This window comes from Synchiropus splendidus, chromosome 17 (assembly GCF_027744825.2).
Source record: "Synchiropus splendidus isolate RoL2022-P1 chromosome 17, RoL_Sspl_1.0, whole genome shotgun sequence".
Lineage (NCBI taxonomy): Eukaryota > Metazoa > Chordata > Actinopteri > Syngnathiformes > Callionymidae > Synchiropus > Synchiropus splendidus.
Window position 1 is genome coordinate 20,507,080 of NC_071350.1, and position 21,904 is coordinate 20,528,983.

Sequence of the window (21,904 nt, forward strand, 5' to 3'; positions counted from 1 at the left end):
TGTTGGTTCTTCCACCGAAGCCACAGCACAAGACAAAGGTCCACCTTGGACACGTTTATTTTGCACACACACAACACCGACACACTGGCAGCCCAGTGTGCACCCTTCAACTATGGACCGCTTGGATGCTTCACTTGAGAACACTGATTCACTACGAGGGCTATAGTCTCACTCACACACAGTCTTCATGACACCAAGCGCAGCTGGCTAGTCACCTACTGACAGTGATGCAGATACAGTAGCCACGTCACACACGGAGGAGGTGATGGAGCCAAGGTTCTCAGCTCAGGCTGGGACCCGTTCCCTCTGTGACCTCTTCACCTCCGACAGTAACAGCACTGGAAACACTGCTAAACCCGCACACACACACACACACACACACATGCACGGCTGGAATGGTCAGTGTAACATCAAACTTCAGTCCCGTTTCACACACAGAATTCACACTATGGCTGAATACACGGCTCCTGTTTGGAATCCTTTCAACAGACACACTTGCACTTGTCATCTGTCAGGTCACGTGACTGTGACCTGCCAGACAGAGGAACAGACGACCTGCAGGAAGGAACTGTCCACGCTCACATCAGGCACCACACCTCACCTTCAAGGACACGGTGTACTCGCGCGCTCTCTCGCACACGGCCGTCACCACTGCTCCCCAGGAGCTTGATACAGAGCACACGACGTACAGAGCAGGATATGTTGCAACAGAAAATACATTCCTGACAGAACATGGGGCACAAACACATCACTCACTCACTCACTCACTGCTCAGTCACAGACTGGTGACGGGTCCAGTCCTCTTCAGTGCATAGCCTGGGGGGAGGGAAAGCGAAAGTGAGCCTCGCAGGACGAGAGCCCCGGGGGAGCGTGAGAGGTGCGGAGGGGTGCTGCACTGATGTGCTGCAGACACAGGCAGCAAAACTGAGCCAAACACAGAAGTGAGTTGAAGCACGACCTTCAATACTCTGTTACACACACACACACACACACACGGAGGTCTGCGCGTCTGCAGCGCCTCCTATCTCTCGGTGGAATCCCAGGGGGAGACGCCTCCTGGAAGCTGGCCCTCACTGGGAGCAGTTCTGCTGGGGACAGGGGGAGGGAGGGATCCCAGGGACCACAGCCAGTCTGGCTCCGGGGCACCTGGATTCTGAGGGACTTGTGTCGGGGTCCTGGGCAGGAAGTCCAGGTCATCGTCGAAGGTGACCCAGGGCTGGGGCACAGAGAGAGGCGGAGGACTGAAGGGCTTGAGAGGAGCGGCTGCCTGCTGAGGCTGGAGGGGCGGAGCCGCAGCAGGGAGGGGGACCAGGGGCTGAGGGAAGGCAGCCAAGCTCCTGGGGACGTCTGTCCTGGACTGCTGCGGCGCCGCTGCCGCCGCCGTCGGCCCGAGGAAGGGGTTGGTGCTGCTGGGTCGAGCAGGAAGAGGCTGGAGCTGGAAGAGACTGGGCGAAGAAGCTCGCAGCGCCTCCTGCGAGCGGCTCCTGGGCAGCGCCGGAGGAGGCGGGAGCAGGCACGACGCCGAGGCCCGGGAGGAGGAGGAGGAAGGCTCCGGCGCCGAGCAGGGGAGGGTCAGCGGAACAGGGGGCGGAGCCCTCAGTGAGGAGCCTCTGGTCAGGGACTGAGTGGTTTTCCAGGGGAGCGATGAAGAGGAGGAGTCAGAGCGGTGGGAGGGGTGGAACGTCCGTTGTGCTTCTCTGACTCCGTTCAGTCCGTTGGTCTGGCAGGACACAGAGGGAAAGAGACATGAAGATGGAGACAGAGGACGGCGAGTCACCAGTGGATCAACAGAGCTGTGGCTTTGACAGTCGCTCTGTGGAGCTGCCTCACGCACGCACACACACACACACACACACTGATGCACACAGACACACACGCACGCACGCACACAGATGCACACAGACACACACGCACGCACACACACACACAGACACACACACGCACACAGACACACACGCACACAGACACACACAGACACACACACACAGACACACACACACGCACACTCACTCATACACACTTTCACACTCACTCATACACACTTTCACACTCACTCACACACACACACACTCACTCACTCACACACACACACACTTTCACACTCACATACACACACATACAGACACACACACACACACACACAGACACACACACACAGACACACACACACAGACACACACACACTCACTCACACTTTCACACTCACTCATACACACACACACCTCACTCACACACACACACTTTCACACTCACATACACACACATACAGACACACACACACACACACACACAGACACACACACAGACACACACACAGACACAACTGCAGCGACTGGGATGAACATGAAGCGTAGGAGCTCACAAGACAGGACCAGAGACATTTTTCCAATGTGGACTGGAGCCCACAGTGGAAAAAGGAGCCACTTGACACTGTGAGTGGACAACAGAAATAAAATGGACTAAGAAGTGAGGAGGAGAAGGAAGTGAAGCGCATGAAGTGGCTGGACGTGGTGCATGAGACGGCTGTTGGACGAGTACCTTTCACCCTGAGGGCTTCTCCGGCTTGCGAGAGAAAGACAAAGGTGTCAGAGAGAGAAAAGCAGGGAGAGAGTGGTACAGCGAGCCAAGCAACAGTGGCTTCAGCAGGGGGCGCCACTGACCTGAGCGGCGCTCTCAGACCTGGCAGCCTCAGGCGGCAGAGCGTGAGAGGAGCGAGAGCGGGGCGGAGGTTTGGGGGAGGACAGCCCCGGCGTGGGGGCCGGCTGAGGCTGGAGAGGAGCGGCCAGAGTGGGCTGCAGCGGCGCCGGCAGCGGCTGCGTGGAGGGCGGGGCCTGAGGCCTCACGGCGGCTCCTGAGGGAGGAGGTGAACACATGAGGACCGTGAGGCAGCAACATCCTGCATCTCCTCACCCATGGGTGGCGGGTCACCGGGCTTGGCCGGGATGGGGCGCGGCGCTCCGGGGTGAGAGTCTGGGACGGGGCGCGGCGCTCCGGGGTGAAGCTCCGGGGCGGGTCTGGGTGCTCCAGGATGAGACGGAGGAGTGGGGCGAGACTGAGGAGGCATGCTGATGACACCAGCCCTGGGGGGGATGTTCTGTCCAGCCCACACGCACACACACAGAAGCACAGATCAGAACCCGCCGGTCGCACCTCTGAGCGCAAACCTCAGACATCAGTATCCAGGGCTGGAGACTTACCGGGCGAGAGGCACCTGCAGGTCCCGGGGGTCCAGAGCCACGACCTGTGAAGGAGAGCTTTGGTTGGCGGATGGCTTCAGTGGGACCAATCGGAGCAGAGGGCAGCGCACGTCCTGCCGGAGTGAAGGTGGCGCCGTATCTCACCACATTCAGACACACAAAGCTGAGCTGGGATTTTCAAGTCACAGAGCAGGTGGTCCAGTTGAGGGGGCCACTCCTGATGAGTCCGGGTCACACTCAAACCTACCAGCGAGACCCTGGGCTCCGCACACACACTGGAGATACTCACCCGCAGCAGAATCAGGCCGTGACAGAGCAGGACTCTTTGATCCTTTGCAGCACAAACACAGGCAAAATATCGAGGTGAAACATCGCCGTGCACGGTGAGAAATGGGAGCCAGCTGGAATAAGCAGCGTCATGAGGACCACCTCCTCAACAGAACCCGAGGGTTCCAACAACTATGGCAGGGGACTAACCGACTAACCAACACTAGTCACCACCAGTCTACAGCTGGAACATCGATGCCCAGACTGACATGGATGACAGGCGTTTGACTTCCACTCCACGGGCGACACAGTCCAACACAAAGGGACTCCAGGAGGCCAGAGCTCAGAACATCCAGGGTGATCCCATGGAGACACGGCGAAGAGTGCTTACCTTCACTGCTCCTCCTGTGGGACAGAGGGCTGCGACACTCGCAACAGTCTTCCAGTTCAAGAAGGAAATGACATTTCAAAATCAGTTACAGGTCGACTGTTCAAGTCATAACAAGTCGACCAAAGGCAACCTCATCAGCAGATGCCAGTCACAACACAACTAAGGGATGAAAAGGCTCACAACACCTGTGAGAGACACACACTCTAGAACTGTGTTCCACACAGAAGAAGCACAAGCTCAGACTAATGAACCATCAGGGCGACTGTGACAGAAGGTTTCTGCCAGAGAAGCCCAGCAGGTGAAGCAGCGCGCGGATCAGGAACACTTATATACCTCCAGAGAACTTTCGCCCAGGCATGGGGCTCCCTCCTCCTTCAAGAGTCAGACAGGAGGAACGTTAGCAGCTCATACTGCAGGACCTCCCCTCACTCGTCACATGACCTCCCCTCACTCGTCACATGATCAATCTCCCCTCACTCGTCACATGATCGATCTCCCCTCACTCGTCACATGATCGATCTCCCCTCACTCGTCACATGACCTCCCCTCACTCGTCACATGACCTCCCCTCACTCGTCACATGACCTCCCCTCACTCGTCACATGACCTCCCCTCACTCGTCACATGACCTCCCCTCACTCGTCACATGACCTCCTCTCACTCGACCCCACCAACGTCTTCTGACACAGTGGAAAGCGCACCTGACGGGGGTGGTGGCCGCTGGGGGGGCGCAGGTCTGGCCGGGGGTGCATTTGGACGAGGGGGGGGTGGGCGTTTGGGTTCAAGGCCCAGAGATGATGTCGGGGCACCTGGCTGGAGGTCCAGAGGCAAACCTATGATGAGGCAAGCAGGACGTTAGAACAAGGATCTTTCTTTGGTGAATAAATGGCAGCAGTCAAACAGGAAGGCAGAGACATGAAAGGAACCGCCTCGATAATCGTGATTACAAAAATGGAATGATCAATATGTTGAAAATGCAGATGAGTGTATTGTGCGGACAACACTGACGGCGACACTTCTTCGCTGTGGGCACAGTGCTCATTTACGCGGCAGTCAACTCACTGCAGTTGGTGCTCTAGCTGCTCGAGCATCTGTGAAACCTGTCCTCATCACCCTGAAGGTTTGGCCACATGACAAGGGACAGTGGCAGGTCTTCATTTTCTTCTAGTTCACGTCTGACAGCAATGGAGTTCACAGTGTTTCCTCTCCTTCGGTACGTGGAGAGGAAACACGCAGCATGAATAAAGTCTTATTTCCATCTTCATTGACAACGTGAAAATACGGTTGCCGTGACATCTGTAACCAGGATAAGCCTGAAGAGAACATCGGACATGGCGTCAGCCCTCATCCTCACTAACATTGGGCTGTGGACTGAGATCTGCTACTGTGTCTTACAAGTGCAACAGGAGCACAGAACACTCGGAGGAAGAGCAGGAGGTGCCTGGTACCTTGGGTGGGACGGGCCGGTGGAGTGGACCTACTGGGCCTGCTGGGAGCTGCAGGCTCACCGTGGGTCGGCGAGGGGCAGGGGCTGCTGCGGGGGGAGGGCAGGGGCGAGGTTCCAGGCCCCGATCCAGCGCCCGGCTGGAGGTGTTGAGGAAGGATTTCTTCAAGCTCCTCGTCCACTTCGCCTGGTTCACCGAGAAGTGCGACAGTTGGGACTTCTTCATTCATCAGTTGGTTCCTGGCTCTCACCTTCCATATCGTAATCGTCGTCCCCCATGTCGGCATCCTCAGCAAGCAGAGTGGAGCTGGCGGAGGTGGGGATGCTCCCGCAGATCCTCTCCACACTCATCTCCTCCTCCAGACTCTTAATCCAGCCGGGACTCTTCAGACGGATGTCGATCACCTTGCCCAGAACCTGCCGGGCCATCCAGAGACAGAGTGAGCGCCAGTGCTGCCTCACCAGCCAACACGGCACCGGTGACAGCCTACAGTGGAAGCACTGAGGGACAAGGCAGCCAGCGCAGAATACCCCTCCAGGAAGGTCACCCACATCTTCTCCTCAACAAACCTGCACACATGGAGACAGTGAGGGCGTCACTTCTACGGCTAGCTTGGAACGCTGGCCGACGCTGTTTGCCACACCTAATGAGGATGACTTCTCCAAAGTTAGCAAACTTATCCAACAGCTCATCAATAAGCGCATCATCAAAGTAGTCGTCGGGACCAGAGGAGCAGAGGGACACCAGCACGGTGCCGTCTGGAGGCCCCTGCAAGGCGATGACGTCCTTGTAAACCTGGTGCCGGGCTTCTGGGTCCACCTCCAGGATGTCCACATCAATGACTGCCACAACAGGCCTGGACGCACAAGTGAGACAGGTTGGAGATCCATCATGCATCGACCTTCCGGTTCCATCCGAGAGAAGCGGAGACAGGGCTCTGAGTGGCGCCGGCTTGAGATGGCCACAGAAACGCACCTGTGGTCCGAGGTCTTGAGCTCTGCCCTGCCGTAATACTTCAGAGTTCCTGGGCTCCATGCATGGTCTGGATCTTCCTCAGACTCGCCAGCTTTGGAGGCTGCTCCAACAACATTCATCTCTTCCGCTGAAGGACAGAACCAAACAAAGTGTCCCCTGTTTTATCAAAGCAGACTCATTCAGAAAGGACTGACAGACACTGCACCCCACCTGTTTTATCAAAGTTCCACTTCCTCCTCTTCCACAGAATGCGGTCAGTCCACGCCGGTGTGCGACACTTCTCGCTGGTGTCGTAGTCCTCTGAGAAGAGGTCATACTTGTAGGTTGGTGCGAAATCCAACTTTCCCTCCACGAAGCCTCGGAAAACCTGTGAATGTTGTCCACCTAACTTTCTTCAGTCACGACCAATGGATACACGCGCGACAGAGCGTGGAAGAGCACATACCAAGCCGTTATTCTTCTGCTCCACCAGCTGGTCCCCGGCTGTCAAGGCGTCCCAGTTCTGCTGCCTGATCAGCTCTTTCACTTCCTCATTGGGCAGGTTGATCCGGTAGTTGAAGTCTCCACACCAGAACACGTAGTCGTGGGAGTACAACAGACGACCCTGAAGGACAGAGCGGTGAGTGACAGAGTGTTTGGGGAAACGCTGCCATTGTCAGTACCATGGGAAAGCTGAGTTTGCGGGTGATCTCATTGTAGTCGTCATTCCGCTCCTTCACTTGTGACTGGCCAGCGGCAAAGTGGGAGCACACGAAGCAGATGCTAGTGGTATGGAAGAGAAGGCGAATGGCCACGCCACCTTTATTGCCAGTAGCTCCGCCCATTCCGGTTTTGACTGTGTCTACTGCAACATCTCTGGAAAAGAAAGAGAGCGTCTTTTAGAGATTCAGAGGACTAAAAAGAATGTTGATGTGAAACAGAGCCACACCTGATGAAGGGCGCGTGCTGAGGACGAATGAAAACGAAAAGACAGACGCCGACCAGCTGCTCTGAAGCCAGCAGCACATACTTGTGGTCGCGCGAAATGTTCTTCTGAAGCTCAGCGGCCCACAGTTTCTGGTTTGTAGTGCTTGAATGAAAAGGTTGAGAGAAATCCCATTAGCACGTGTGTTCTCACTCATCCGGATAAAGCGTACACAAACCTGGCACTGACGATATTTCCTGCATTCAGTTCCACCATTTCTTCAAATCCAATGGCAAAGATATCAATTGGGCCGCCTTTAGTGCCTGTACAAACAGAACACACAACAAACAAAAGCACGAGGGGAAACAGTACGATTAGATTAGCCATAGTTAGAATTTTATCTCCAAGATAGATCTGCGTGTTTGTTTTCATGGGATACATGTGGAAGAAGAAGAAGAAGAAACAAGAACGTACCCTGGAACTCAGGGAGCCCTGCCTTCACTGGAGCGTCCAGCAGCCAATCATTGAGAGTCTGGTTGCGGAAGGCAATGCTCCGGAACTGTTTACCTCCGTTGACATTCCAGGTGCCGACACAAACTCGGATCTGTTTGGGCCGAGTGTATTTATGGAAGTTCTGGCACATTCCAAGCAGGACTCTCGGGGAGGCTGCAAGCCGGAGAAGATAAAGCTTCAATAACTCACACTGTGTGTGAGTGTGGAAATGCTAACGAAGAGGAACAACCACGACAGAAGACGGACGGTGAGATGTCAAAATGATTGCTCTGGTATATGCTTCTTAGTGAATGTACAGGGAGAAACTAGATCCTTCCTGAAGACTTGCTCGTGGTCTGCTCCATTACTCACTTCACATGTGTCACGAAAAATGGAAACCAAAATCGACTTTAAATTATAAATGAAACAAAGCAAAGCAAAGAAAACAAAGAGACAAACAGTGATTTCAGGGGACATGAGAGGATCCATTCAGTCGCCAGTTACTGTACCTGACTGCAAGACGGGCTCAGTGACTAAGATTGCAAGCAAGGAGAGAAGGAAGAGAAGGGAAAGTTAACCAGAGCAGCAGTTCATCATGGATTTGGAAAAGTCAATCAACTGAGACACAGCCCCTCCTTCTGGCCATGAGGTGGAAGTGGGACAACACAAAACTGACATGGGGTTGCACGGCAGCTTTACAGACCAGGGGCCTCAAGTACAAAGACTTGCATAGATTTCACGCAGATAAACGGCATCTGCTCAAATGCAGAAAATGGCCACCACACAAGTGAATCCCGCACACTTCCTGAGCACATCCCAACCAATGTGGTCCTGGCACCTCCCGTCCATTACGGCTGTAGTTCTGGGCGAGCGGTGTGTGACGCTTCATTCTCCGATGAGGAATACAAACGTGTGGCTCATGAATTGGCCTGATGTGCACAAGGAAGGCCAACGGACCACCACCTGAAGACCTTTTCGCTCATCCTACATACTAACTGAGTGTACATGCTGTTGCCTCAGGGCAATAGAGAAATTACCATAGAGACTGGAGGTGGTGAGCAAAGCCCGTGCTTTGTCAGCCAGGTCGCTGTTCAGCGTGGAGCCCAGACGCAGAATATCAATGGCTTCCTGTTTAGAACTGTCGAAGAAGTTGTTTTGGATCGTCCTCGTCACAGACCGAGCGCCGTCTTTAAGCTTTCCCGCCTACAAAAACCAAACACAAAAGAGGAAGAGGATTTACTAAAAACGGGTAAGTCATAATCAGGGCAAAAGGGATCTAAGCTTAGGTGGTGATGTTTCTCATATTATGACACGTGTCGTGAAGCAAACGTGGTGATGCCATTTCATTAAAGTGACCTTCTGCATGATTCATGTGAACCTACGACTCCACAGTTCAATTGCACATACAAGCGTACACAAAGAAAACAAAAGGAAGAACAAGATGGTGGATTGTCATATTGATTTTAAAGCAAGGCAATAAAATCATCTGTTTCCACAAAGTAAAGCAAGTTGCTCCAAACTTACCACACAGGTAGAGGGGTCCCGAGGAGGGCAGAAAGAAACAGCACACAAGAGTTCAGAAAGGTGAAGCACACGTTCCAGTATTCCACACAGAAATTCATCAGTTCACAGCAGGTTGACTTTAGTTTCGTCGTGTTTACACCACATTAGTGATGGTAACACTCACATGCTGGCGCTTCCCTACTGGTCAAGGTGGAGCAGCTGCAGCAACATGATGAATAATGACGTCAACTCTTCTCAGGGGTTCGACGGGGTCGGAGGTTTTTGCCTGACTTTTTGTCCTCACAGACTCCCAAACAAGTGGCAACACGTTGAGTCCATTTACATGGACGCCACATCAGCAATGGACTTTGATTGGTTATCACATGATAATGAGTCAGCTGAAGGCAAGACCTTGCATTTCAATCACAGTCGGACGGCAGTGGTGCTCTGCTGAGGCTTGATGCTATCAGACCATCAGACACTGTAGTCCAAAGCACTTTCCTAGTTGGTGGGATCCTCACTGAGCAGGGCAATAAACTTGATTCTGATGCTGTTTTGAATGTGTTTGAACTCTAAATAACATGGAGTTCCACCCCGCGGTGCAGTTGTCTGCTGATGTCACATGAGGGAGCCAGAGAAAAAGTCAAAACTAAGGCGTGAGCTTCTCCATTGATGAACGTTTGAAGGAGCCAGCACAGCAAGACCATCTCCTGTTTTCCAGTCATTATCACGTGTGTGCCTGTGACTGGCGACTCAATCTGCACACATTCACAACATGGCCAGGATCATGGCCTGTCTCATACGTCATGGCACTCAGGACGCGAGCAGTGATGGGTTAGGGCTAGTTTTTGGCAAAATGAGCTTTTACATTCACCATCTAGTCCAATTCACACGGCGATATGAACTACAGGCCACACAGCGATCAATCACACTGACATAAAACAAGTGGTTAGCGAGGACAACCGAGACAGCACAGGTGGACAAGGAAGTCAGGTCATGAGTGTTGCTCCAAGTGTTTCAGCCTCACCTTGGCCTTGCCATCAAGCGCGCCAGTACCGGCGTAGATCTTACTGACGGAATCTCCATTTGCAGACCACATGGTCCTGAATACCTCCTGGAAGCGGGCCACAAGCTGTGGCTTCTCAGTCAGGCCCATTTCCTCCAACTGCTTTGGCAGCATCTAAAGAATGATCGAGTCAATGAGCTGAGAGGTAATAAAGATTAATCAAAGGAAAGAACTGCCAACACGTACATCACTATCCATATAAATGACTGCTTCAAAGTGACAAACCTCAAGTGCAAAGAACGCCTGGACACTATTGGTTCTGTCTAAACAGTCCAAACAGTTGGTCCTAATGGTGCCTCCTTGAGTCCTGCGTCGACAGACAAGTGGTGAGCACCTGCGCACATTTGAAGGTCAAGACCTTGTTGCTTTTAACCATCTGACCTGGCGATGCCACTCTCTCCGGTGTAGGAGAAGAATCCACACTCCTCTGTGAATTTGCTGAGCTGAGGTTTGAGGATGCTGTGCAGTTTGTCGGCTTTACCGCCCTTGACATTTTGGTGATAATCAAAGTTGACCATTTTTACAGCTGCTGCATGCTCCGAAGCCTTCAAGTGACTCTGGGAGGGGGAAAGGGGAGGACAGAATTGAAGGGGGAAACAGGTGTGAAGTGAAAGAACTAGGAGGAAAATGCAGGTGTGACTCACCTGAAAAGCCTTGCTCAGCATGTGCTCCCCCTCTTTGCTCCCGAGCAGGTTGATGATCACCTGTTTGCCGTACAACCTCCGCAGAGCAGTGAAGTGCCTGGAAAACACCAGCACAAGTCAACATGTAGCGTGAGACGGAAATAAACGTCACTATGCACCACAACAACTGAAAAATCCCATCTGCGTTCTCTGAATTCGAGCCACAGTATGACTGGACACACTGGCCCAGCCCGACTCAGCTGCTCAGTTCACCACCCTCAGCCGGAGTGCAACTGAACAACACTGAAAAATTTATTTATATTTCTTTCTTTCAATCTACTGACAGCTCTTGCTGCAGCGGACCAGTACTGGACAACACGGCATTCCATCCAAACCCATCTGCTAAGCTCAATATAAAGGGATCATCTTCTAGTAGAAGACAATTGAGCTCATCTTATGTCAACGCTTTATGAAAGCCCCTCCACAGATGTGAGGGGCAAGTGAGCTGGGTCAAGAGCTACTGGACTAGAGGACTGTAGATGTGCGTTTTGGTGGGAATCGTGACCGCGCTACAATCCCTTCAAAAGAACACGACCATTTAGTCAGTCACAACCACGGTGCACTGTATCTGTCCTGAAGCACTGAGGAGCAACTGTGGCGTCAGGTGTGGCTGTGTGAGTGGAAATCATCAGAAGCTCTAATGGTGAGAGCCTCATCACTGTGAGCCAGACAACCGGGAGGAAGCAAATTCCAGCGGCACCTCCGCACACCGAAGAGGACGGCCTTCTAGAGAAAGTCAGTGAGGTGCCTGTGCTGCACAGAGCCTCTCAGTGTGAAGGAGCACGTGAATCAGAGGCTAAGATCAATGTTCTAGAGAGGACACACTTCAATTAACACCGCCTCCTCCGACAGTGAGGAGGAGGGGCCCAGTCTGGCCCAGAAGAGATAACAGAGCAGCACGTGGGTGCGTTACCTTTCAAACGCCGGGGCATTTGCCTCAAACCCCCTGGAGAGTTTGACCCGATGAGAGCCGACCTGCAGCGAAGAGAGGGGGGTCAGAACTTGTTTCACTTTAATGTTTAGTGTCACAAATACGCATGTTGAGGATGACCAGAGACCCTGACAATGAAGAATGGCTCTAGGACAGAGTTTGAGTTGTAAAAAGCAAGAGCTTCAAGGCAGCAGAAGAGAAAGAAGAATGGCACGTGAGGACAGCAACACAGGGACAGCTCAGAGGGAACATGGTCTACTGAGAAGCACAAGTCTGCAGCAACTGGAGATGAACGTTTAATTAAAGCCTGACTCCCGAATCCCAAATATACTGTGGACATACTCGGAATGAGCGAGCGAATGTACAGCCCAGGGGCATCGGACTGCCTCCCTTGTACATGTCCACGCACCCTCTCAGTTCAGTGTATGGAAGGTGGTGGTGTTTAGAAGGCAGCACCAGAAGTGCATTGCATCCTGCCAACCATCTCCAAGATACAGCGCAGTCAGTCAGTCACTTATTGTCCACGCTCTTCTGCGGGATCTCCTGTCAGTATCGCTCCTTTGACCTGCACTGATCTTCAGAATGTCATTTCTTTTGCTCATTTGCTACATCACTCAGCACAATGGTGTCATTTCCACACCTCTTCCTGTATCCGATGCCATGTCGCTCTGGGCTATTCATTTTTAAGCTTTCCTGACATGGCGTCTGAAGGGCTAAGGTTACACCCATCAGACCTCACACAAAATGACACGTGTTGTCTGAGCATTACTTGACTCTTATGCCCACCTTTACTGAGACACTGCAAGATTTTGATGACTAAACGTCATGTCAGATCCATCATCTTAGGATTTAAACAGCCAACTAACATTTTAAACTTAGTATCCAACTCAAGGGAAGATGACTTTGGGGGGCAAAAGGAAGCCAATCATTAACTGAGGGATTCTAAGCGCTTTAAAATGCGGAAGAACTCAAGTTTGGTCTGAAAACAAGCCCCAACGCCTCCCTGCACGTCAATGCTAATCCTCACAGAGGTGACTGATACGGTTAGGTATGAAGCCACGACACTTTCTGGTCAGTTCCCACTTGTCCAATTCCTCGTACAAGCAGGCTGGGTAACGGGGGAAGTGGCTGGAGGATGTTTTCAGACCAGATTCTCACCTGACCAAAGATGTCTGGGAGCTGAGGAAAACAGAAAAACGCCCTTTACCAACCGCTGTCGCTAACATCAACCTCCTCCACGCCCAGTCTCTGTGCAGTGTCAGGACACTGGCAGCGAATGTAGTTGATGTGCACCAAACAATCCTGGCTGAAGAGCTCCATCTGCAGATCTGCAGTCAGGTTTTCAAATGTGGGAGCGCAGGAGTTTGTCTGCTGGTCTGCAGCACTGCACAGAACACTCGACTGAGAGGAGGAGAAAAGCACGACCACAAGAGAACCCCCTCCACACGCCTTCTCCTGGCAAAGCATAGCAAAAAAAAGCAGAATACCAGATGGGGGTTCTCATCCAGTCCATTAGGGTGCCGATTCTCATTCAGGTGCAACAACAAACCCTTAAATGTTTTTTTCTGAACACAGCGTGAGTGAAACGTGTTAAAACGAGGAAGAGCAAATGCACACATTCACATATGGGGTTAACACAGTCTGCACAAGCGGTTGTGGCTTCTCCTGATTACTGATCACACCTTTGAAGAATGGTTTGATGAGTTGATGTGATGAAAATGTGGCGTGTTGACGTTACCTGGATTCCTGGCTGTTCCCAGAAAAGAGGGATCGACCCACGGATCTGAATGAAGGATGACACCTTGTCATCCAGAAAAATCACCTGTTCAAGCATGACACCGTCAGTAAAAAGAATGAGGTGCAACTACATCGTGAGCAGTGCGTGTGTGTGCATCATGTGATAGCCAAGACTCTTGAAGACTGGAAGCAACACACAGAAGCCTGAACACCAATCAATACGTGTATCTAAATAGGCTGTTGCAGAAGGTCACTGGTCAATGCAAGGCCTTGGGAAACTAACAGAAGCCCAGCAACATAGCACCACAAAACAAAGGGCTTGATTTCATTGGGGAGTGAGAAAAGCACGTCACCTGTTCTGTTTCCACAAAGTTGGCAACCTGTCCGTCGTCATTGGTTCCTCGGACATTGAACCGTGTGCCGGCACGCTCAGAACTGAGGCGAGAGAAAATGCAGGCCTTGGCCTGTTTGTGACCCGCATATATTGTTCTGATCTCCACGCCTCCACACATCAGCCGGAGAAGCCAGTCGTCGCAGTTCACGCCGTAGTGTTTGAGGTGAAGATGCAAAGACTGGTTCCTAGAGAGTTATCAGACAGCAAGCACAGAAAGAAAACTGTCAAGTCTGAAACTCGAGAGAAGTGATCCAATACGGGAAGTGCAGCGGAAGCATGGAGCTCAAATCTGCACATTCATTTGCCCTCAAACTAGGTTCTACTTCAGTGAGCTTACCAAAAGAATCGGTTATCTGTCGTGTCTTCCAGGATCCTACGATGAGCATTCAGACTCAGGTCCATGCTGATCCCAGACGAGGACCAGGCAAAGTAAAAGTGTCCGGAATTGAGGACTTTTCTCACTTCAGCAATCCGCTCTTCATCAGCTGGGTCATTATTGAGCGATATGAAGTCTGTCTGTGTGACTCTGAATACCTCAGACTCCTGCACTTTCCCCACCGAACTGCAACCTGTCACCACCACCAGACTGTGGAGCATGGAGTCACCTAAAGCAAGAACATCGGAATGAATTCATGCGAGCACACATCACTCATGGACTCATGCACTTTACTGGCAAACAGTCGTATCGATGCCACACTTCAAAAGCAACATAATAAGAATAAGACCGAGATCCAATTTCAACTTCCCTACATTATAGAAGTGGACAAGAGCAAGCAGAGGCATAAACAGGGCGCTGGCACAATTTCTAGTGAGCTTCTCTGTTAAGGAGAATTTAGGCAGATGTGTAGTGTTAAGTTAAACTGAAATCACACAAAAAAAACGAGATAAATATTGGTTCAATGGTGATGCTGATGAACACGTTAACGCGAACACGAAAATGAATTTCAGACAAACGCAAACCAAGAGATAAGGTTTGGTGAAGGACAATTTAGTGTACATTTACACTAGAGACAATTTGAAATGTTTTACTCCATTTATTGATTCATATATTATTCAATGATTTGGATCAGGATGGTGAGCTAATAAAGACAGAACCAAGGACAAGTGACATTAAATATCAAGTAAACACCATAAAAGTTGACGAAATAATTACAAGACTCAAGAACTCTATCATACAATCTGCTGTACAAGCATTTTAGCGGGCAAGATCCTCCTCCCTTACATTCTCACATGTAGCGATAGCGAGACGCTACAAGGTCACACGGAGGGCAGAAGAAAGCAGCTTATGAGAACGCATCAACACTGTGGTTTCAAGACAAACGCCAACGGAAGGAAAATAAGCCAGGGAGCAAAAATGAAAAACACAGTGTCATTCCATACCAAGGTTGAGTCTGAGGACTCCCAGGATTCCATATGCATCAACGATCTTTGTATACGTGTTTCTGATGGCTTCTTTTTCAGCTGCCGCTACAAGACAAGAAAATGGCAAAAAAAAACAACAACAACAACTGTTTAAAACATAAAACAGCAATTTACAAAGTGTTCAGTTAAAAACAATTGATTTGCAAACAGACAGTGAGCACTCGACCAAATCACTTCTCATGATGGAGTAAATCTCAGAGGCTTACACAGAACGGCAACAGCCCCCGACTCAAACATGAGGCATTCTTCTCTGGCCCTCGTTTCCACAATGACACTGTAGGGGGGTGGGTCAAGCTTGTGGTAAATGCGATAACCTTTGCTGAAGGCCATTGCGGATCCGAGTGAAAATAGCTGGACGTTATAACCTGAAAAAGACATGCGAGACCAGGGAGAGTCAGTAATTATATATATATATATATACATACACATGTAACCAGTGGGTAACACACAACAGCTCTCATGTCATCACGAGCACATCCCAGCAGCAGCTCAATCGATTCAAAAAAGCAAACCGAGCAGGTGCAGTTGTGTCCAAACGCTCACTGGCAGAAGTGAAGCTGACGGTTACATTCGACTGCCTCTATTCTCATTTTGGTCGATCTCACAACACAGCAACGAGGACATGACTGTGCAGCCTTGTAATAACACTCGGTCCATCTGGGTTCGCAAAGATGGCTATTATCAAGCCCGATGAGGTGGAGAGCGAAAGGTAGAAAAGGCAGTACACATGCACAAACATGCACTCATATACACATATATATATATATATATATATATATATATATATATACAAAACACTCGTCAATAAGTCCGAACAATCGCATAAACAAACGACTAAAACATTCCGATAAAGGCCGCACATTAAAATGCAGACGATTGTTTTTATATTTTTTATTTTGTGCACAGCAGTGGCAGTAAAAAATAAAAAACAAACAACGCGGAGACAGAGGAGTAAATTCATGTCCAAGCGATTATCGAGGGAGATTATGAACAGCAGCGCCGTCCACGGCGAACGTTAGGCCGAGGAACTGAAACACGGTCCACTGTGACACGCACAGTCACGACTTGGCAACGCCGCCGCAACTGTCCTCTCGCGGTCTCGGTCGAACGCTAAACGCCAAACAGGCACGGATGAAGACGGGAGGTGAAGCCTGCGCGATGCTAGCTGCCTGTAGCGCTCGTTAGCTCGGGCATTTGGATGGAGAGCTACCTGCACATCCGGGACAACGAGCTGCTGTCTGCTTCGGAAACCGCCCGTTGGTCCCGGCTGATATTCTTAAGACGATTCGCCGCGCTTCTGTCGGTCTACACGCCGCAGTGTGGCGACAGTGCAGCCGGACACTCACCCTGTCGCCGGGGCTGCAGCTCCGCTGTCACAACACAGTCCTGGCCGGCGGTGCGCCTCCGCGGAAGAATGGTACATTCCGACGCAGAGACCCCGCCCACCTGTGCCCTCTACACATGACTAACTCTTAAAATGTCCTCGGCACCAGAGGGCCTGCTTTCAAATGATAGAGGCAACTTGAACTTTGAGAAACCGACGTTATGTTACGATTGTAATGGTGACTTAATACAACGGATCGGCACGCTTCCCGTCTGTTTTGAGTGACACCCGCTCGGCCGAATTGGCCTTTTCTGGAGATAAAACCGTCCAATCGCCTGCGGTAAAAGGCGGGGCTTAGTGTTTCATAACAACATCCGACTGGCTCATAACAACTGATGCGGAGGGTCATCCTTGTGCGCGCTCCGTCTCTCTGAGGAGCTTCTCCTGTCCACTGGACCCTTTCAGCTGACGCTCGGAATTCAGCCCACAGGTAACCTGCCTTTTCTTGTCGGCCTTTCTCTTACTTTTTCCGCTGGAATCGACCCTGCTCTGTGGCCAGGAGGCTTTCCCACGCCTGCTAAAGTGAAGTCTACGCGGACACCCAGGACTCATGCGATCCCGTCTTCATTGCAGGCGACTATGAAGCGCGTGCGCCTGGTGGAGCCCTTGGTGGCCGTGTACGCCTTCTCCAGCTTCCTGATCTACCCTCTGGTACAACAATACGTGTATCGCAGACTGTGGCAGCAGCTGACAAACACAACATATCCCATCTCTGGAAACGCCTCCCGATGCCTGTCAAACAACAACAACTCCAGCCACTATGAGGCAAGTGCCAGATGTTTCGTCGTGTGACACACGGTGTGTTGACTGTCAAGTAGTAGAATTAAGCACAAGACCCAAGTCTATCTTCGCTTCAGCTCATCAGGCACAAATGATTCAACACACAAAAGAAAATCCAAAAATGACTTGACTCATGAGAGGAGTAGTGTCCCTGCAGAAGCTGGAAACATAGTCTGGAATATCTCTATATGTGTATATTTAAATGATGATCCGTCTCGCTCGTTGTCTCGGGACACAATCTCAGCCAAAACAGAAACACCAAAACGGTCCCATCCGTAAGAAAACATGAGCTGACATGGCGTCCCTCGTTTTCTGATTTGCTCCTGTGATAAAGGCGGTGTCATCTAATCTGCCGGCGAGCGGCCGAAAGTGGCGCTGCAGCTGCAAAGCTATTTTGGGGTTTCCACTGAAGGTTTCGTTTCTCTGTGACCCATGGTGGGACCGGCACCTGCACATGGTCCCCTTCCTCATGAGCTCTCGTTTGTTTTGTCAGGAAGTGCAGAGACAAGCGTCGCTGTTCTCCCTTTACACCGAGCTCTTCTCCACCATCCCATCACTGGTGGTCACGCTGGTGCTGGTGTCCTACAGCGACCGTGGAGGACGCAAGGTCACCATCGTCCTGCCTCTGATCGGCACCTTGATTTACACCCTGAGCTTCCTGGCCGTTTCTTTCTTTGAGCTCAACATTTACCTCCTGATTGGCTCCTCGCTGCTGAGCTCTCTGTTCGGGGGCCTGGGTACCTTTCTTGGGGGGTGCTTTGCTTATGTGGCAGACTTGTGTCATGACAGCAAGCAGAAAACCATGCGCATGGCTGGCCTGGATATGATGATAGGGATGTTGTCCGGAGTGGCGGCCATATCAACTGGCTACTTCCTGAGAGCCGCAGGCTTCAACTGGCCCTTCGTGGCCTCCGCCCTGTGTCAGTGCTTAAACCTCGCGTACGCAGTGTTCTTCCTGGACGAGACGGTAAACATTCCCGCTGCTGAGGCAGCTGCTGTCGCTGAGCAGCCCTCGCCCACCAAGCAGGTGCTGTATGGCATCTACCTCATGTTTGCAGGAGCCAACAGCAAAAGCAGAAGCGTCTTGATCCTCCTCATTCTCATTTTTGCCAGTTTTTCCTTTGCTTATGTGGGTGGGATCTCCTTATTGACCCTCTACGAGCTGGACAAACCCCTTTGCTGGACTGAAATTTTGATTGGCTACGGCTCAGCGCTGTCCACCACAGTGTTCCTCACCAGTTTTGCTGGAGTGACAGTGCTGACCTACTGTGGGACGCCACAGCTGCTCATCGTCCTCCTGGGCATCCTCTCCGTGGTGGCAGGCATGGTCCTGCTGGCCTTCTCTGACACAACCTTCCTCGTCTTTCTGGGTAAGAAATTCACTCACTCAACCTTCCTTCCTTCTTCCATCATGCACACAAAAATAAAGCAAGTCAGCAAAGGTCGAGTGAGATTTTATTCATGCAATTGATTTCTGAACCAAAGAACACTGATTTAAGCCTGAGATTTGGTGCGGGCTCTTTCGTCTCTACCGTTTGACAATGTGCTTAGAAAGTCTACACGTGTTGTAAAGTGTGTTTTATGGCTCTGCTTGTGTTGGACAGGAGCGTAATTGTGACTATTAAGTTGTTCAGACGGCAGTGAAGTGCCACACTCCCAGCGCTGTAATGGCTTTCCTGCTTTTATTGCAGCTCGTGCACCAATGCTACTGTCCATCATGCCCTTCCCAGTGCTCCGCTCCATGACGTCCAAAATCATCTCCAAGTCTGAGCAGGGTCAGTGAGTGTGGAGCCGCTTGTTCCTGAGAAACTCTCTCTGACTCTCCTTCTGGCTCTGGCAGGTGCCTTGTTTGCCTGCTTGTCCTTTTTGGAGAGTTTGATGACCAACGTGTCGGCAGCGGTGTTCAACAGTGTGTATGCTGCAACCGTTTCCTTCTTCCCTGGATTCATCTTCCTGCTGTCGGCAGGACTGTGTGTCGTTCCCTTGCTTCTCCTGGGGTGAGCTTGATTTTGTGGCGTCTGTCACACGCTGCAGTAGAGACTGTCGGGGAAGGAAGTGGGCTTCATTTGTACTCGGTGGGTCAAAGGTCAAAAAGGGATGGGCCACTGCGCCTCAGTCTTCCAAACCAGGGGGTGTTTTAGGCCCCTCGGGTTTGATGTGAAAAGAAGTGTATCTCCACCACATGTGTGAGATGGATCCTCAGCTTTACCTGGCTGGGCCTGTGAGGCAGTCGGCGTATTGCTTCTCGCACCACGAGGCGAAGCATGGGCGGCCGACTGTGGTGCCTCCGTCATGAATGGTGAGGGTCAAATGATCGAAAAGTGCATCAGCACATTTCATCCTCACCTGCATGAGCCGTGCCAGTTACCCAGCCATGATGTCAGAGCACTGCCGCCCAGGTCGGACTCAGCTGTCTCTCCTGGTCCGAGTCCGCTCACGCTGCGTCGCTCTGAAGTTGGTCACACAGAAGCCATTGGAGTAGAAACCACAAGTCAGAGAGCCACCGGCGAGTTGCTTGTAATGACTGCTGGAGCAGAAGGTTGACTGTCACAACCAAACAAAGTGGCTTGTTCTTTCTTTTCGTTTGGATCCGGTTCCCTTTAGTCTCCCCTCACTTATGTCGTGCTAGCCTCAGCAACCTACGCTGAAACTAGCCAGACAACGGGGGGCCTGTAAACTTGGTACTTCAGTGAGTGTAGGCTGTAAAATCATGCTGGACCCGGTGTAGCAATGTGACTTGCAGACTGGAGGCCAAGCGCTGAAGCAACAATAACCACAGAAGTGCAGGAACTGAAAGGGCTTGGAGCCTTTCTGCTGACACGGCGCCCTGTCATGCTCACTTGAAGGAGAGAGAGGCTTGTCAAGTTTAATGGCACAAGGGTCCTTCACCCTGCTGGGCCAGCCGCCGTAGCGTGGAGGGAAGAGAGGCGCAGGAACGCTGGCCCAACAACCCGCTGCAGCGCGGCGCCCTCGGGTTCCTGCCAGAGCCACACGTGGCTTCATGGTTTCAAGAGGAACTGTCTTTCAGAAGCGCCAGATTTCTGCCACACTCTCAACATGTCCAGGGAGGGTGCGGTTTGGAAGTCACTCACATGCTCTGAAAACAAGGGGATAACGAACTGGGCGTTGGCATCACAAGGCCGTCACGTTTGGGTGAAGAATAGCAGCAACCAAACTCAGACACGTGAAACCATGTGAGCGAGAACCAGTGCCGATGGCGGCCGGAGAGAAAAGGCTAGAAACACGCTCCTAAACTTTCGGTCACGGTGAGACACATGTCAAGCTCCGTCTCTGACTCATCCAGTTGTGGTGTGGAATCTGGCCCAGGGCCGCTGCAGCCAGGGCCCAGGCTGATGGAGGTGAGCCGTCCTGACTTTCATCTTTTCCCCCAGAGTGGTGAGTGTCATCGGAGTGGACGTTGCCCAAGAGAACAAAGAACCAGAATGTCTGTGTGAGGAGGCGGACCCCAGCGCAGACCACAACGACAACAGCCCTCTCCTCAGCCAGCACCCGTGAAACAGCCGCGGGAGCTTCACTTCCACTCGGACGGCCGGGAAGGTCACCATGCCCACGTCCTGCTCTGTGGTTTTGAACAGGGAATTGAAGCGAGAGCGTTGGAGATGCGACGACTGACGGGAGCCACAGGAGACGTCATGGAGAGCAGCGATTTGTCCCTTCGGTCCAGCAGTGAAAACCTGTGTGACTTTGATGATGTGTGAAAGCCAAAGATTTGTTTGATTCTATCAGAAGACAATAGTGAAGCCCCGCTCTCTTCAGTCAGTTGTGTGTGCACGGGAGTGTGTAACGTGCGGGGGGCGAACCTCCTATAGTCATCCACCGTTCTTCCTTTTGTGTCAGCCAAACAAGAAACAGGCTTTGTCCCCACAGCGGGCTCCTCTCGCGTGTCCGTCCGTGACTTGCTGCCTCGACAGGACGATCATCGCGATGACGGATTTGTCATGATTCTGTCCCACAGATGCAAGTCTGTCAGCGTCCGCGAGGTGGCGCTCTCGGTGTTTCAATTCAAGCAAGGGGAGCCGAGTTCTTCCTGAGGACTCGGTTCAAGTCCAGGCGTCTGCCGCGACGTCACGTGGTCACATTCACGCCGGATTGTCAAAGATATGCTTCGCTCATGTCAATCAGCGGCGCCTTGACTCGCCGTTTCTCTGGTCACACGCGAGGTGGCGGCTCTGCCGGCATCACGTGCTTCCGGTCGCGTCCCGCGTGACCCGGGCCTCAGTGGTGTCTCCTGAGACGGTTCAGGCTCCGTTCTCATGTGCGGTCAGAAGACTGGAGCCCTGCCCGACAAGGTCGACCCCCCAGTGCGGCCCGC

General features: G+C 51.9%; 2 protein-coding genes across 13 annotated transcripts; one reads left to right on the forward strand and one right to left on the reverse strand.

Annotated features, from left to right (window-relative positions):
• Positions 1-3: 3 nt before the first annotated feature.
• synj1 (synaptojanin 1) lies at positions 4-17,005 on the reverse strand. 12 transcript variants are annotated; one of them, XM_053847427.1, is made up of 33 exons: positions 16,754-17,003; positions 15,614-15,772; positions 15,366-15,452; positions 14,323-14,590; positions 13,945-14,170; positions 13,593-13,676; positions 13,013-13,033; positions 11,837-11,898; positions 10,885-10,981; positions 10,622-10,797; positions 10,466-10,547; positions 10,202-10,354; positions 8,709-8,874; positions 8,181-8,204; positions 7,654-7,845; positions 7,418-7,502; positions 7,204-7,344; positions 6,938-7,130; positions 6,721-6,879; positions 6,486-6,642; positions 6,276-6,402; positions 5,944-6,156; positions 5,791-5,869; positions 5,551-5,716; positions 5,304-5,486; positions 4,557-4,688; positions 4,189-4,227; positions 3,487-3,528; positions 3,198-3,241; positions 2,911-3,094; positions 2,661-2,851; positions 2,539-2,562; positions 1,574-1,720 (listed from the first exon to the last, which is right to left on the reverse strand). In XM_053847427.1, the coding sequence occupies exons 2-32, from the start codon at positions 15,735-15,737 to the stop codon at positions 2,542-2,544; spliced, it is 3,918 nt and encodes a 1,305-aa protein (XP_053703402.1). In that variant the 5' UTR covers positions 15,738-15,772; positions 16,754-17,003; the 3' UTR covers positions 1,574-1,720; positions 2,539-2,541. The 12 variants fall into 12 exon arrangements, with proteins under 12 accessions (XP_053703391.1, XP_053703395.1, XP_053703390.1 ...); XM_053847416.1 differs by lacking the exon at positions 2,539-2,562 and having other exon boundaries at positions 4-1,720; positions 16,618-16,758; XM_053847415.1 differs by lacking the exon at positions 2,539-2,562 and having other exon boundaries at positions 5-1,720; positions 16,754-17,005.
• A 107-nt stretch (positions 17,006-17,112) lies between these two features.
• On the forward strand, positions 17,113-21,808 carry slc46a3 (solute carrier family 46 member 3). The gene is made up of 6 exons (XM_053847428.1): positions 17,113-17,221; positions 17,365-17,560; positions 18,069-18,941; positions 19,263-19,346; positions 19,412-19,568; positions 20,964-21,808. The coding sequence occupies exons 2-6, from the start codon at positions 17,371-17,373 to the stop codon at positions 21,085-21,087; spliced, it is 1,428 nt and encodes a 475-aa protein (XP_053703403.1). The 5' UTR covers positions 17,113-17,221; positions 17,365-17,370; the 3' UTR covers positions 21,088-21,808.
• The last annotated feature ends 96 nt before the right edge of the window (positions 21,809-21,904 follow it).